A 17,925-nucleotide genomic window follows, 5' to 3' on the forward strand; every position below is an offset into this window, starting at 1 on the left:
GATTATTTCAATTAGGTACCATTAGTGATTATATGCTCTTTGTGACTACCTATGAAAATGGCATGAACTTGGCATGGACTACTAAAAATGTCACAATCAAATGACTGGTACAAGGGAGAAAGTAAAACCTTTTTGAAACTGTGCCTTTTTAAAATTTAAACTCTAACACGTGAAGTGCAGAGTTTATTTTTGGATAGCTATTCAAACTTTTCTTTCTACTTACTAACGGCGGGTGTGCTACCTCCTATCAATTTTACTGTCCTGAAAAGGCATTGAACCTGCAGGAAAGCCTGGAGCGACAGGGACAGCCAGGAACCCCCGTCGCCATGGCAACCAACCCGTTGTGCCAATAGATTTCCCCATTTTCCGAACATAAAGCCTACCGGCTCATAGACAAACTCCGCGGTCTTTCGCTCCGTGAAAATGTAAAAAATAATCGTTTTGACAGTTTTGAAATGCGTTGAAAGATGTTTATGTTGATTTTGTTAGTGATTTAAGTTTTATAAAGTTTTACTGTGTAATAAAATTGGTAAATAATGGCATACAACTTCGATAGTGGTCAGGTAAGTGCCTATTTAAAATAAGTTTTCATATAAGTTTCATTTCTAATTAATTAATAGGAGCTTAAAAATTAAATTCACTTATAACACCGCGCAGGTTACCGAGGTGTAAGGTCCGGTCATCAGAATGGGGAAGACCGGCATATAACATTTATTTATTGCAGGGGCTAGGACAAAAACTCTCTAGGAGAAGAATTTGTATTCGTAACGTTACGTCGCTCAGGCACAGAAAAGAAGAGCTTCACTCCTGCTCTACCGACCTTCTGTAGAGTACAGTACAAACGCAAGAGCTAATATCGACGAAAGTGCTTAAAGACGGTCTTATCCACATTGACCCTACATGAATATGGAATAACAAAAGTTTTAGAAATGTAGACTCCACTACTGTCCTTTAGCTTTAGCTCATTATTCTTACTAAAATTGCAAATATTAAAAAAGAGGTGTCAGAGTATAAAATGTTTAGCAGACAAGATCTATTGTCCAAGTCGATCCCAAGTTAATCCCATACATTTTTTAACTACCCGTCGCGCACCTGCACTACCCATTACGCTCCCCATCCCCACGAGCGTTTTTTACCCATACAAATTGTATTTCCTTAATCCAACTTAGATACATCCAATTACATCGTAAATAGTCTTTAAATTCGCTCAATTAAATGAGAACTCTATTTCAAGCCAGATATGGTGCACTTTTCGTTGCGCTTTCTATTTGGTCAATATTAAGAGGGGTGGACACTTGTCGCTAGACGACAATTTTTCACGGTATTGTGTACAATACTAATCCGTGTTTGACATCTTGCACGAGGGCTGGTCGCAAAGCTTGCCAAGCGATCTTGCGGACCAGTCTAATTATACACATATCGAACATACTTGAATAACACATAGGCGTTAGGGACCTCGAGGTCAAGTTACACTAGACGAAGCTCACAGTCGTGACAAAACCGTTTTGTGAATTGTTTGGTCGGTCTTTAGTTTAATAGCTCTTGTGTTGAACTATTGTTTCCCTTCATTGTTGTTTCAATAAAAAAACGATGTCAGTAAAACACACTTAAGCACCCTGCTTACGTTCTGGATGCGTAAAAAATATTTATATTTAGCTGCTTTACCATATTTGACTGCAATACAATTTTCGTCAAGCTTGATGTTCCCAGTTTGTCTTTTCGTCCATGTAGGTAGGTATTTACCTGGATATGGAAATACATTTTTTTTATATTTATGAGGTACATTTGACCCCTAGACTCATACTAAGCTCATACAGTCATAGCTGCATATTTTCAAACGATTCGTTAAAATATGTAAATCTCATTAAAAAACTGTCATCTGGAATTATAATACGGTCTACGAGAAACGACGGAACTCCTTAACCTCAAATAAACAAGAGACTCAAGTTTAAAAATTAGGGTATTAGGTTAAGTTATAATTATCTCTAGAAAATCATGTCCGATTCGTTTTGATGAAAATTGCGCATTTATAATCCAAATCGCTGATGCACTCGCTGATAAAGGGGCCCACAGTTTACCGAACGATTATAGTACCGAAAATTAGCGAACTGATAACTTGTGGGCCCCTTTTTAGAGACAAAAACGACGACCCATATTTCCAGAAACCTCTCTGGTCAGGTCTGCGCTAGACCATGATGCCTCTGTCTCCCTGATGTTACACTAAAAATCGTCTGTAATAGAATACACGAAAGGGCCCATGATGATAATCAAAATCATGTTTAATTTAGTAGTTATTTACAACAGAGAGAGCCTTGAGATAGTTTATATCGCTGGCATGAGGAACGTGCGTGATTTGTGCCCCGGAAAGCTAGGGGTGGAATGTCGTGACTGAACGCAGCATACAGAGTTTAATCGTTTCCTACTCCTAGTTAAGTTACTACATGTATACGGTTATTTAAATACAGGGCGTTTTTTGGACAACTAGCCATATTGTGCGAGGTGATTAGGTAGGTCATATTGAACAACTTTTTCTATGGGCCCAACCACGAAATTCCCAAAAAAAAATTGGCCTTCCCATAGAAAACGTCGACATCCACTCGACCAAAATGTATGACGGCCAAAAATTTTTTTGATTTCGAAGTTTGTCCCATAGAAAAAGTTGTTCAGTATGGCCTACCTAATCACCTCGCACAATATGGCTAGTTGTTCAAAAAACGCCCTATATAATTGAAGTAATCTCAAAGTTTTTAGACTGTGTTAGTAATTAGACGCCACCAATGATATGTCGAGGAAATCTACATCTAAAATTAAATGATAGGTCTATAATGGAACCGGTAGCACGCGGCAGTGATTAGTGCCGATTGGTTTAGATACTGGGTCTTGGGCCATTCTCATATTCGATGAACATAAGATTTTCCATATCGCTGCATATGTTGAATATCTTTAGAATCGCATTCGCTTTAATTTGCTGCATTAAAAATAAATAAATATTAGGGGAAATCTTACACAGATCAACCTAGACCCAAACTAAGCAAAGGTTTCGTACAGACTATGAGCTTGTTGTCTGGTTGAAAAGGCGAAAACATTAAGTTTTAGAGAGATAGTTTTGAATGACCTGATACATCATCGAAAAAAAATCTAAGTTTCGCAATTACCAAGTTGAAATTTCCGAGAAAGTTTTCCAACTTTTTGAAAACTTTCGGCAACTTTCACAGTATCTGTAGTTTTTACTGTAAATATTAGGCTACAGAAAGATCGTTTTAACTGCAATAAATATCAGTGAATACTAGTGAATATCAGTGAATAGGTACCTACCTAGCTCATTTGGGCTATCATAAAAGAAAATGAGTCATATAATGTAGGAGAAAGTTTGATTCAATCCTTTGATTAGTCAATTATTCGCATTGAGTTCGTCAATTAGGTAGTCGACTGTGTTCTGTTTAATACAGGAAGCAAGTGGTACCACTCATGTAGGTATACCTAGTTGAATGTCTACAATTAAAGTTGACAAGTGTCAGTAGCTCGGCACTAATATATTTTTCTTTTCAATACATACCTAATACATCAAAGTTGATCGAAAGCGCAAAAGACTAGATTTATTGCTTACAAGTAGCAAGGACGTCTAAATTTAGGTCGAGCGATGACAAAAGCGAACGCGAAGGTACGAATAATGAATAACGTTGGATAATAGGTACCTACGTTGATGTCGTCGATTGACGCAAATCATGAAACCGTGGTAGGCGCCTAATGTAACCTAATTTAGAAAAGTAGAAATGACAAACCTAAAAAAAAGGTAAGATGGGGTAAGAGAAACTATGGGACAAGATGAACACTTAGGGAATCCTCATACTAATCATACTTTTTCTCATGCTCAGGGGGCCCGAACCCCGAAGGACAGACAGTAACAGTATATTTGATTACCCATAATAAATAGAAGATCATAGTAGAAAAATGTTAGTTTAATTAGCTTTCTTTACTTTCCAAAAGGGCCCCAAATTCTTATGTGCCCAAGGGCCCCGGCATAGTTTTGCTTTGGGGACTCATTAATGTAAAATGTTCGTTGTAAAACTTCCCGTTTAACTTATTTCTTAAATGTCTCTTCTTTATATCTTCAAAACATCTTTATATATTATCTATGTAATTAGTATTTGTTACGAGATAGCGTAAACCATACAGACCATACTGTAACCAAAACATCCGGTAAGTTAAATAATTACAATTTATTTAGGCCATGTTGATATTTGCCAATCATAAATATTTTGATGAGGAGCTAGGTATCTTGTTATTTTTAGGCATTATAGTCTTGATTTATCAGTCTGTTGCATTTTGACAAAAACAGAACCATGACCCTGTTTTATCATGCGACTTTAAAAGATTAACATGTCATACATGAATCAAGTGAAATATTCCATTGACTAAATAATTCTAAATTATTGCGGGCATTTATAATTTAGGCGAGAGGCGTGATGTATGGGGTAAATAACAATTTGCAACCCTTTGTCGGGCGGGTATGATTGTTTTGTTGTGAGTATGATGAGTTAGGGGTGGCACCTGCGGGCACGGCGAGTCATTGTTATATTTTTCGTCTCGCTTAATAGTACATTTCGATGCTAGTGCGGAAGGTATGTCATTACTTCACGAGTACCGAGATATCGGGACGAGTGAAGAATGACATTTCTGCACGTGTATCGAACGACGTTTTTTAATACAGTTGCGAAAAAATAAGAAAAACATTGTTAATCGTACACTAAACAAAAGTGGTAACAGTGACAGCTCGGTTAGACGTCGTCTTTAAGTATATTATATCTATGGGCGTTTGGCAGCTATTCCGTTCCATTCAGTCAACTTATTAAGAACGGAATTTTCAATATTGAATATTAAAAAATAAACGTGTTATAATGATGAAGAGGTAAGTAATTAAATATGAAATATGTAATATTTTTCGTATTCTTACATTAACGGTAGGTTATTATGCTGATTACGACGTTTAAAGGAAACTTATATTAACACTTATCAATAAGTAGTCGTGAATTGGAACAAGTATAAATTTAAAAAAATTGGAAAAGTAAAAAGCACTAGTTCGAGATAACCAACTTTTTTCCGCACGCTAAACAGCTACGTAAAGTAGCACTTTTTGAGCAACTGTATTAAAAAATTATTTATGAAGTTTAATGATCTCTGATTTCACAAATGTAGTATTTAATTATCAACCAAAAAATCTTAGTTGCCGAGCGGACCTCAGGCTCCTATGAGAAAAACCGAACAAAGCTTGGAATATGATTATGATCAATCAAATATTTATAAGGAGGAATTATAATACAGGTAGATATAGATATAGGTTCAAATTACACAAGGAATCAGGCTTAGCAATGTATGTTACAAAACTAACTTGCATTGAAACCCACACTGTGCACGAGCAGCCAAGGAATGTATCGGCTCCCAGCGAGAAAACCAACAATCTGTCAACGTTCCCTGTCGGTGACACGTGCCGAGGTGGGCACGTGGCGTCCGTCCGTCGTCAAATAATCAAATGTAGATACAATTATAATATTTATAATGTGTGAATAAAAAATAGAGGGTTATAGTACATTTCGATGCTAGTGCGGAAGGTATGTCATTACTTCACGAGTACCGAGATATCTTGCCACGAGCCGCAGGCGAGTGGCAAGACTCGGGACGAGTGAAGAATGACATTTCCGCACGTGTAACGAACGACGTTTTTTAATACAGTTGCGAAAAAATAAGAAAAACATTGTTAATCGTACACTAAACAAAAGTGGTAACAGTGACAGCTCGGTTAGACGTCGTCTTTAAGTATAATATATCTATGGGCGTTTGGCAGCTATTCCGTTCCATTCAGTCAACTTATTAAGAACGGAATTTTCAATATTGCATATTAAAAAATAAACGTGTTATAATGATGAAGAGGTAAGTAATTAAATATGAAATATGTAATATTTTTCGTATTCTTACATTAACGGTAGGTTTTTATGCTGATTACGACGTTTAAAGGAAACTAATATTAACACTCATCAATAAGTAGTCGTGAATTGGAACAAGTATAAATTTAAAAAAATTGGAAAAGTAAAAAGCACTAGTTCGAGATAACCAACTTTCCGCACGCTAAACAGCTACGTAAAGTAGCACTTTTTGAGCAACTGTATTAAAAAATTATTTACCTCTTCATCATTATAACACGTTTATTTTTTAATATGCAATATTGAAAATTCCGTTCTTAATAAGTTGACTGAATGGAACGGAATAGCTGCCAAACGCCCATAGATATATTATACTTAAAGACGACGTCTAACCGAGCTGTCACTGTTACCACTTTTGTTTAGTGTACGATTAACAATGTTTTTCTTATTTTTTCGCAACTGTATTAAAAAACGTCGTTCGTTACACGTGCGGAAATGTCATTCTTCACTCGTCCCGAGTCTTGCCACTCGCCTGCGGCTCGTGGCAAGATATCTCGGTACTCGTGAAGTAATGACATACCTTCCGCACTAGCATCGAAATGTACTATATCCTGTCCGCCATAGCTGCCGAAAGTGCCGATAAAATACACAATTTCAAGGAGAGCAACAGCAACACCAGTATAAAATTAAAATTTTGCTCCTTATTGTTATTTTCATACTTTTAAAGAGCACAATTTCAATATTTGTGATTATTTTACAAACGTAGGTAGGTATTTGTGTCACATGATATAAGTTTTATTTATATCAGCAGTGTTAAGACGAAACGGGAGCTGAGTTAAAAGTCAATTTTGAGATTTCAAGCTGAATATTAGATATGAGCGCCGCGCCGGCGCGCCGCCGCCGCCGACAAAATTTTCGCGCCGCCGCCGCCGACGCTGCGCTATCGGCGTGGCATCGGCGTGACCTTGATAGGTACTACTACTTTCAGAATCAGATAATATATATTTTATCTAGTTTAGATCTTTAACGGGGCCAGTCTGAATAGCTTATAGACATTCAAAAGGCATTTTAGGTCCATATAATTCAAAAATATCGATGGTAAATTCAAACTTTTCTGTTTGGTAACCACGCTACTAGTGTTAGGGCAATGAAATGACTAATTTTGCCAGCTGGCTAGCTCATCCGTCATTCACCGCTAATTTAACCATTGCAAGAATGGTTAAATGTCTTTAAAAGGTGTAAAAGGGGGTTAATTTCAGATATTAAGTGCTTTCACGCCCAACGGTGGCCGTTGGCTGTGCACGGAAGGCATCGGAAACGGAATCGGGTCTCATTTAGCTTGGCCATTATTCAAATTTCAAGCTTTGCCTTCGCATCGCTCGCATAGAAGTAAGCCGCTATCTGAACCTCCAAATTTTCGGCCCTGTTTGGAGCCTAATTTTCGGCCTCGCTTTTAAAATGCTTGGTCATTGGTTCTTCTCCGATCTTAGCTCCACTGCCTTTGGCCTCGCACAAATGCACCTGCAGGAAAGCTCCAGGTCTTTAACACTATGGCCTCGGTCTTAATCGGCCTTCGGACTTGCTTTACACTGAACCAATAGTTCAATTCCAAGCTCTGCTATCTTACAGCTTGGCCTTCGGCCTCGCACAGAAGCGCGCCGTAGTCGGCGCTCCGCACATTCGGCCGTCAGCCAAGCTCACACTTGGCGTTCGATTCTAAGCTGTAAGCTTACCTGCAGCTCAGCATCTGGCCACGCATGGGAAGGCGTCGTTATCAGGTCTTCGGTGTTAGGTGGAGCTCGGCCGTGGGCCTCACTTTTTGACGTAAATCGGTTTGTTGGGTTGATATTGGTTAATGACGGAGCTTGGTTTTCCTTACTTCGGCACTTTGGACTGTCGACCAGACGTTTCCCTGATACAGTCAATCCGCTACTTTTTACTAGCACAAAAGATAAGGGCCTCGCAAAGATCGTCCGGACGGCCGGCCAGAGCCTCGCCAAGATTAAGACCGCCTCTGATGCTGCGCGATATCGTTTATTATACTATATAAAAAACTTTCGTACCTTTATTCAATAAATTTTGCTTGAAATTGAAAAATGCACTTATTTTATAACTTTCTTGCAGCAAAACATGTATTTTCGGTAAAATTTTGGTTTGTATTCTTTTTTCGTTAATCAAAGGTGTTTCAAGGCCACGCCGCCGATTCGCCGCCGCCGCCGACCTATTTTGACCGGCGCGCCGCCGCCGACTAAATGCCTATCGGCGCTCATATCTACTGAATATACCCGTCGCTCTGACGGGGCGTAACCGCGGCGTGAGAGACTGTCTTTGTATGTGTAATGCACGCACACAGACGCGTGCGGTGCGCCTGTACTCGCGTTGGCGCGCACCTCACTGATTGCAATTTGCATTGTCACTTTTTGTTACTGCTACTACTAAGTAGGGTAATTCGCCAGTAACTGGCCACTTTTAATAACTGGCCGCCCTAAACTAAAAATGAATCCTATTCACCTATAAACAGAATTAATTTTAGTATAAGGTTTCAATAACTTCAATAACTGGCCACCTTATACTAAAATTAATTCTATTTATAGGTGAATATAACTCATTTTTGGTTTGGGGTGGCCACTGACGAATTATCCTATTGCGATTGAACTTTTTTACTTACCCGGCTTACGTTTACGGAACTCGATATCGAATAGGGTAATTCGCCAGTAACTGGCCGCCCTAAACTAAAAATGAATTCTATTCACCTCTATACAGAATTCATTTTAGTAGGTATAAAGCCGACCACTGACTAACAGGCCGCCGGACGATATCGGCCTGTCAGTTAGAACAAAAATTTGACAGTTCCGAACAACTGACCGGCCGAAATCGTCCGGCGGACTGTTAGTCAGTGGTCGGCTTAAGGTTTCAATAACTGGCCACCTTATAATAAAATGAATTCTATTTATAGGTGAATAGAATTCATTTTTGGTTTGGCGTGGCCAGTTACTAATAGTGGCCTGTTACTGGCGAATTACCCTATTTATGTACTTAGTGGTTAATACTAGTATCAAGTAAGTATTTTTTTTTCAATAATGCTCAGAAACGAAGTATAGACATGACAAATATAAATATTAACGTCTTTGTAAGGCAGGATTGGACATTCTATAGAGTAAGAGTAAGTGTATGAAACAACCAATTCAGCTAGGACTAGGGAATGCAATCTAGATATCGCAATTTTGAGATCTCGCTAGATCTCGCACGTATTTTCGAAATTTAACCTAGTTGACAGGAAATCTCGATATATTATGCAATCTCGGTCGAGATCTCGATTAATTTAGGGTCCCCTCACGCAGTACCGCCCGCTCTAATGCCTTGTTCGCCGTCCCAACTTGTTCATCTAACGCTGGGATCCGCGCACCTTTGCGCCGCCTTTGCAATACTTACAATAAATTATTCACGGCCGTGGACATTTTCAACACAAACAGAGCACGATTCCAAAAACAAATTCTTGATATTCTAGCTGAGACAACATAATTTCTTTGTATATTTAGCTGGTTTCATTGCATCTTGTCGCTAGTGTGCGTTAGCTTAGTTAAGTTTACCGTAGCATACCTTTACCTATATTATGTATAGTTCTAAGTGAGAGCGTTTTAGGAGGTAGGTGCACATCTTTTGAATTATATAACTTACCATTAACTATTATGTACTTACTTCTGTTGTTTCTCCAATAAAGAAAATAAATAAATAAATATTTTCGAGATCTCGAACAAGACTGAAAGTGAAATACTTTGTTTTAAGTAATATATGACCTTAGATTCATGTTGTTCAGGCAGTCCTATTATGTGTCCGGCTTTAGCTCTATTATTGTTACGCAGTTTCTAAGTAAAGGTAAATAGTGGTTTAACATCGATAGCATTTCATAGAAGTAAAGTAAAAATTAAAATTGATTTTATGTTAAATGTCAATTTAATTTGTTGTTGTTATTTTCAAAATATAACATGAGGTACCTTAAATAAGTAGTATGTCGGCGGCATATCGTAAAATCGTAATCCTAGGCGTATCATGAAACGCCACCATTTCCTGATCTAATATTAACCCAGGCATATCACGATCTTCCTTATGAAAGAGACGGCAGATCCATCAGAGCAATGCATTCTTTGATATTCCTAGCTTCATAGCGGGCGCATTGTAAAATAATTGATCAAGAAATCATATATTTTCAATGATTTTGTAAATGACTATAGTTATGACTACGGTTATTAGAAACCAATTATAGTATGTTTAATATTCTTTCTAATGGTATGCATCACCAATTGATCAGTTAAATAGAACCCGAGAAATAATGATCGGTTGAGGTCGGTCGCCCGCCATTTACGTGACGGAACAAAATTCATCATTACTTTGTTATATAATATCATACAGCAATAAAACTTATGTTTTTGGAAAGCTAATGAAATTTTTCGTATATTTTATAATAACATTAATTGCGGTAAAGTTATAATTTATTGAGTTAGACGCATGTTTTGTCAGTACTTATGCCATCCATGCACGGTAAAAAATTATATATTTTAAATATTTTGTAAATGACTACAGTTATGACTACGGTTATTATAAAACAATAATTGCACGTTTAATACTCTTTGAAACGACATCTCACACGAACCGATCGGTCCCATAGGACTAAAGACGTGAACAAATATCAATGCTGGTCGGCCGCCCACTTTTTCCTTTTTTTCGACACGTCCCCCCCCCCCCCCCTCCATAAAATAAAAACCGGTCTATTCATATTCTGGAGACCACGAGGAACACGTCCATACCAGTTTTAGGTATTTAGAAGAGATGTCGACGAAAATCGTGAAGGAGACGACTTTTGTTTAATTTACCTTTAGACTATAGGAATATCAGAATATCACACCTTGAGGTTTGCACAAAATGGCTGGTGTTCGCTAGGCAGATCATGAAATGTCGGCGTTTCATTATATTCCTAGGAATATCTCGATACGCCCGATTTTACGATGTCTATATGTATGGAATTCTTAGAGATTTTTGATTAAAATAACACATTTTTAGTTACATTGTCAAATTCGATCTCGTCGAGATATTAATCTCGATCCCGAAAACCTGACTGTCGAGATCTCGAAACACCCAATCTCGATTCGGATTTTTCGTGCGAGATCTCGAATCGCCAATCTTGGTGCGAGATTGCATTCCCTAGCTAGGACCTTAAATTGCTCGACAATTACGGAGCGTGACTGTACCTAAAAATTTTGTAAACCCATAACCATGCAATAAAATATTTTTGATTTTCATTTCTAATTTGAAATATTAGAATCAATAAGTTCAAAATAGATTGTACCTATGTAACTACAAAAATGTGTTCCCTCTCAACGCAAAACCCCTTGTGTCTTAGGAGGATCTAGATATTTTCACACAAGACGGTTTATCGATAACTTCTTACATCACTAGATTATTGACATTAAATGTCGACTATTGCCCATCACTTTTCTGGCTGTGTACGTATTTAGAAACTTGACTCCGCCCCTAAAATTAGTGCGATAGGGACAACTGCAGCTGAGGCGAAAAATCCTGCGTAAAAATGACAAAAATCGAGGTTTCGTAGTCCTCTTTTTCCTCCTCCAAAACTTAACCAATCGTAACCAAATTTGGATATCTAAATGATTATGAAATTATCTGTGTCGGACCGTTTTGCTTTTTTGGCTAATTGATATCAGTTTTGAATACCACGCCTCTCATTGCGGCATAGTCAATTAGGCCATTTTGGCCATTTTTGAAGGGCTCTAGCGCCTTAAAAAACAAAAATATCACAAAAAGCAAAACGGTCCGACACAGATACTGACAATATTAATCTGTGTTGAAAAAATCATTGCTCTAGCTTCAAAAACCACGGAGGAAAACGAGGAGTACGTTTGTATGGAGGAATGACCACTCCTGTTGGCTCTTAACTGTTAAACACCGGTGCCAAAATTTCTATATCGTTTCCATGTAATCGGTAGTACTATTAGTTATTCTGTGGTAATAGATAAAGTGCCTCGGCACTTTTTCCCCTCGCTATGCGTAATTTTTAATACTGACACTTTCACCATTCAGTTCAACAAGGAATCCACTCCAAGGCGCCTCGGCAACTGGGAAGTGCCACGATGGGCGCCCACGAGAGCCCGCCCCCTGGAGATGAGGCCGGACCCCAAACCCATATGCGACATCAACGGGCACTTCCTACCCGGTGCGCCGCGCGGCACTTCGAGGTGCTTCGGGCACTTCACAGGCACTTGGGAGTTGCCTAGGAAGATCACCAGGAAAGTCGGTAAGTTCTCGAAAAACCCCCTGAGGAATATTTTATACTTTCTTCATCTGTCTTCATATAGTAAGCGCAGAAAAAAGTGATGAAATGAAAGTGAATTTTGTAGAAGCCTGAGTTAAAAAGTACCTTCCACTACACGATTAATTATAAGTATTTGCCAGTTGCCATTGTTGCCAATCAGTACTCTTAGACATCACAGTGTCCGTAAAACTTCAACGCCTTCGCGTGCTAGGTACTTAAAGTTCAATCAGAAATATGGTACGCCATTTGCGACTAATGGCTTGGACTAGTTTCCAAGGTATAGCTATCAATAATAAGGTCGTGTGCTATTCTAGCGGCCCGATATTTAATAATAGCTCTTCTGACGGAAGTCATAAAACGGTTTTAAATGCAACTTAGTCCGGAGACACGCGAAAAGACTTCCTAATGTTACATCGTGTCGTGTTTCTGAGTAGTTTAGCGGTTGTCTTCGAACGCATGTTATTCACAATGCTTACTCCAATAATAGAGAAACCAGTATAGGTCTGACCTTGACAGCAGACAAGTTTGTGTAATAGGACTGTATTGCACCCCCGACCCTTTGTATGAATGTATTGAGGTGAAGGTCGATCGCTGGTCCATTAATAAAAAAAATAAAAAATAAAAATAAAAATTCTTTATTTCAGACCAAAAGCGATCCATATTTTGTTAGTAACATTTTAGACTTAATACTATGTTAGTACCCTATATCTACTTAGACCTACCTATGACTAGTTCTGCCCAGCCGGCCTAGCCAAGGTTATAATCGCTATCGCTTCGACAACGAAAACCATTATGTCTCTCTATTACTCTTCCATATTAGTGGGACAGTGACAGTTGCGTTTCGATCGCTACGGAGCGTAAGCGATCGGCATCTTGGCTACGCGGCCAGTACTTAATGAGCGGGCAGTCGAGGCGCTCGTCTAACGCCCTTAGCATGCTGTTAGTGCTGCCGCGCACACGTCGTAGTAATGACGCCACTCTTTTCCGTCTAATGGCATAAAAGTCGTCCGTTCGCGCCTCGGCGAACATGCCTGACGCACTACAGTGCCTCGGCAGCTTAATACTTACTTGTAGATACTTAGTGATGACTGCACGCAAACCATACGTTACCTGCGTTGTTTTGGAAACGTCCTTACTTAAATGTAAAATATGTTAACGTACCTACGTATTTCGTAAACATCTGCGCAATTTTCAATTTATGAGATGATACTTATCTATTGATTCTCGAAGGCACTAAAAGCACATGTTCTGTTGTTTTGTCTGTGAAAAGCATTAATATTGAAAGAAGAATGTATAACTGGTAGAGTCAACTAATTCAGATTCTATACCCAAAGGTTCCTCAGACCATTTTAAAACTTTGCAGTGACAATCTGACAATATTGAAGACTCCACAAGTCCACATTAATTTCACATGTAAAAGCCAATCAATTTCACATGTAAAAGCCAATCAATTTCACATTTAAATGAAAATTATGATCAATCTGAATTTATTTACGTACTTATTTATTACTCGGACCTAAGAGCAAAGTAGCCCAGGACACGAAGAATAAAAAGTTTAAACCTAGTAAAAGAGAATAACCATATGGGTAATCTAAAAATCATAGCTTTGGGAGCAATCTTTGTCATACTTGCTCTTGATTATTTTGCTGTTCTTTCTCCAGCCGAAGAGTTAGCTCGCGAGCCTCCCCCGGGCAGATTTAAAGATTGGCTGAATCTCCGCGTGCAGAGGCCCAAGGCGGCCGCAGCGGCGGCAGCGCGCATGCGCTCCGGCAAGCGCTCCAAAAAGGACGAGCAGAAAACACCTGAGCCCGCCGAGACCTTCCAAGTAAGCCGCGAACGCTAGACGCCATTATTTAAAAAGTTAAATTGCGCGCGTAACGTTTAAAGTTTACCAGTTTGAGGTAGTAGAGGTACGGATTGTCACGAATAGTTTGAGTATTTAGAAGTCTGGTTGTCCGACGCTTTTCATGCTTGGCGTTTTCTGTAGCAGCTTTATTTTTTAACAGCGTGTAGTATCCACTTAATAGATTCGTTGAAAAAGTTGTAGGAAGGGTGCACAGCTTCACTCCATATTGTTCGCCGCAACGTGCTAAGTTGGAAGCACATATATAACGATTAACGATATTATTATTAGGTAATTAGACGGTCTACGTCAATAATGGCTTGTCCAGAAATGCAACCATTACTGGCATACTTATGCTTAAACATTGGAGACATATTGCAAAATACTCATAAGAAAATTAATTCCATGTTCGAATAGCTATTCAAGCAATGAATGTGTCGAGTCAGTAATTTTTTTAGACATATCGTGTCATTCTATCCGCAACGTCCAAAGACGCGATTTCAATGTCATTTATTTCACACAATATTAGTAGTCTAGGAATAGTTTGTATTCTTTTTAAACCTAATAATAAGAGGCAATTAATAATTATTTATAGTTATCTACAAACAGATAGGTTAACCAAATACTCACTAAATACATTAAACCGTAGCAAGATATGATATGTAAAGTAGGTATACCTACCTAACTTTTGCACAGACAATATGTACCAAAAAACTAAACATTAGAATTACATCCACATTCGTGTCATTCGTTCAAATAAATATCCCTTACCAAATGCATTTTTCTCATAATTAAATATTAGGAAATTTCAACAAATAATTCTTATCATTGATTTAGCTAATCACATAGCAACTTAAACGATATCAATGAATAACGGATCTTGTGTCTGCGGTGAATGACTGTCTACGGGTGTTTAGGTACTTTATTGTTGTATTTACTAGGTGTTTACTAGATATATGATAATATTATTCATTTGTTTAGCTTTGTAAAACTCTAGCTATAAAGTACTTATTATATTTTATTGTTACCTGTCATGTACACCTGAGTGATAAGAACTATAAATACTAAATCCGGCATTAGTCATAAGCAATCACCACATTCCGATTAGCATTGGAGCATTCCACGGGCTGCCCCGTACAAACGCATTTTATTTCATATCTCTTTTACCTAGCGTTATCCCGGTCTTTGCCAGGGTCCGCTTTCCTCCACTTTGGGCGATTCTGGGCGTCGTCTCGTGTGAGCCCGTTCACGCTCATATTTGCTTTTTTTATTTTATTGCATTTTATTTCATATATTACAACTTTTTCTTCGGCATTTAAAGCCGACGGTTATTTTTCTGTGCATATTTCTGATCTTTTTTCATAGAAAAAGAAAGTCCTATACCTATGTATTATCTTCAGAAAATTCGCGTTTGTACGGGACAAACGGTAGACAATTTCATGGAACGCTCCATTAATCAACTGTCATTCCCCATCTTACCTATGCACCTTGTATATTAAAGGTACCTAAGCTCTTTCTGTAATTGGTTATCAATGCGAAATTTCACCAAAATCTGTGTAGCCTTGTTTTGTTTGCATGATTGAGTAACAAGAACTTCCAACCTTACTATTTTGTTAAAAATAATAGTAGGTAGGAGTTGTTCAGATTTGCCGTATCTATATACTCTGGGTGCGTGAGATTTTGTTGACTATTATTGTGTACTTTCCCACTGACACAAATTGTTGTACATATTTATGAAGACAATCCTCCCCGGGTCACATAATCAAACCTATCTTTACGTTTGGCACGCTACATTTTAATTTAATGCATTATTTATTTTCAGCCTAAGCAATGCCCGTTCCACAAGCACGGGCATAAAAAGAAAATAGTTCGCAAGCTTGAATAACACACTAGAAGACGTAGAAAACAACTAAAGTGCACAGTGATTTAATTTTTCACTTTTTATATTTAAGACTGTTATCTAATGGTTAGAGTAAACTTTTGTACATTTTAAATCATTTTTTACAAATTTTACATGTCTGAACCATAAAGGATTCTCAAAAGGATATTAACGATAATTATACTGATAATGAACAGCCAGAAAAACAAGACACTGGTCATGACGAGGATAAAATAAATGGCGATGATCCTCTGGATCTGAATAAGACATTAGAACCAGTTGATGCAGATGGTCACGGGCCTTATGTGCCTGGAGCATTAACAGATCCCGAAAAAAGACACGATAACTACGATCTTTTAGTTAAAGAGGCCGTTGAACAAATCCACGGGCCGCAACAAGATAAAACAGAAAAATTCTGGAACAACGTTGCTAAAAATGCTAAAGATGTTGAGACCATGAAATTTAAAGTTAAGAGTGAAACTCCAAAACTACCCGCTGTTAACGTATCTCAAAACTTTCATTTCGCTAGAAAAATGCACGTTGGCAATTTAGAGCACCAGCCTCTGCCTGACACGTTAGGCTATCGCAACATGACCAAAATCGGGGAGCATAGAGACTCTGACATAATAGTTAAACCTTACGCTATAGGATGGAAAGGGTACGGCGCCTCTGGACCTACATGCTGTACTAAAATGCGCGTTCATAGACCTAAAACCTGCGATCCAAAGAAAACTGATTCCGACAAGGATGAAGCGAAACAAAGACCTTTAACATCTGCTCCCGACTTAGGATCACAGTCTAAAAAACCGATGTCTCTTATGGATCTCGCCATTTGCTGGGACTTTAGACCCGACGATCCTAAAAGAGAGCCAAAACCCCCAAAACACATAGACGGTTCAAACGGTTCAAAAGCGCCAGCTGTTTTTACAATGGTACATACGCCAAAAGAAGTGCCCGAGGAACCCATTAAAAGCGGCCACTCAAATCCCATTTTTAATGAAAACCGATTCGTTCAGGATATCGGTCGTCACCCGGTGCCATATTTTGAAAAAGATATGTCGAAATCTAAGAGAAAGGATTCATGTGAAGTGCAGTACTGTCCGCAACATAACGGCCATGAAAGGGAAATTAGGTCTAATTCTTCTAGCAGGAGAAATTCCCCTCCCACGCCATCCAAACCTCCTTGCGACGGTATTCATGGGTGTGGGACTCCAAGCGACGTCAGTCGAAAATCTAGCCACGATAACAACGGCCAAGACAAAATACGACAGGTTAAAGAAGCTTGGAATGACAATGACGTAGGTAAAAAGAAAAATAAACAATACGACGTTAATCGAAATCGCAATAGCTTAGAATCGTATGAAAAGACACCTCTGGCCCAAGGTAAACTGAAACAGAGCACACCGGATGATTCAATGCTCTCAAGGCGCTCCACAAAAGATGGCAATATGCCTAACGGTAACGGAAAGCATAAGCACTGCTTATCCTGCAATGGGACGAAAATTCCACACGACATAAAGCAGAAAGAGGACTATAAGTTTGCCTTCAAAGCTGGCAACCCAAATTCTGTACAGAGTGGAAGCACGTCTCACGATTCCAAGGGCATAAAGATCCCAAAAATGCGCCATCCATACACAAAGAAATCTTACACGATTCCTACACTCGCTCCTCCGTTCAGTATTTGGCGCGACGCTAATGCAACAGGGTACCCTGAGCATTGGAGACTAGCCAGCGTATACCAACACGCTTACAACAAACCACCGGAGCAAAGAAGAAAACCACTTATATCTAGCGTGTATCAGTGATAACGCACTAATTAGGTAACACACACATGCATTTATATTATAAAATGTATTGGGTCCAATATTGGCATATGTAACAATGTAATGTAACCCTTAGACTGCATTAAATTCTTATTTATAAATTATCGTTATCATTTTAAGCGTAAACACCTGGC

General features: G+C 38.6%; 1 protein-coding gene across 1 annotated transcript; it reads left to right on the top strand.

The window, feature by feature from the left end:
* The first annotated feature begins 420 nt into the window (after nt 1-420).
* LOC134671305 (uncharacterized) lies at nt 421-17,825 on the top strand. Its single transcript, XM_063529130.1, has 4 exons — nt 421-563; nt 12,015-12,228; nt 13,908-14,071; nt 16,121-17,825. Exons 1-4 carry the CDS (start codon nt 537-539, stop codon nt 17,771-17,773), a joined length of 2,058 nt encoding a protein of 685 aa, XP_063385200.1. The 5' UTR covers nt 421-536; the 3' UTR covers nt 17,774-17,825.
* Nucleotides 17,826-17,925: the final 100 nt, after the last annotated feature.

The sequence above is a fragment of the Cydia fagiglandana genome, chromosome 15 (assembly GCF_963556715.1).
Source record: "Cydia fagiglandana chromosome 15, ilCydFagi1.1, whole genome shotgun sequence".
In the NCBI taxonomy this organism is placed as follows: domain Eukaryota; kingdom Metazoa; phylum Arthropoda; class Insecta; order Lepidoptera; family Tortricidae; genus Cydia; species Cydia fagiglandana.

What these genes read in the sequence shown, in the direction of transcription:
- LOC134671305 (XM_063529130.1), top strand. Translation starts at nt 537, where the DNA reads ATGGCATACAACTTCGATAGTGGTCAG. An exon ending in ACAACTTCGATAGTGGTCAG is followed by an intron (nt 564 to 12,014) that starts GTAAGTGCCTAT and finishes TTCACCATTCAG; the next exon opens with TTCAACAAGGAATCCACTCC. An exon ending in GAAGATCACCAGGAAAGTCG is followed by an intron (nt 12,229 to 13,907) that starts GTAAGTTCTCGA and finishes TTCTTTCTCCAG; the next exon opens with CCGAAGAGTTAGCTCGCGAG.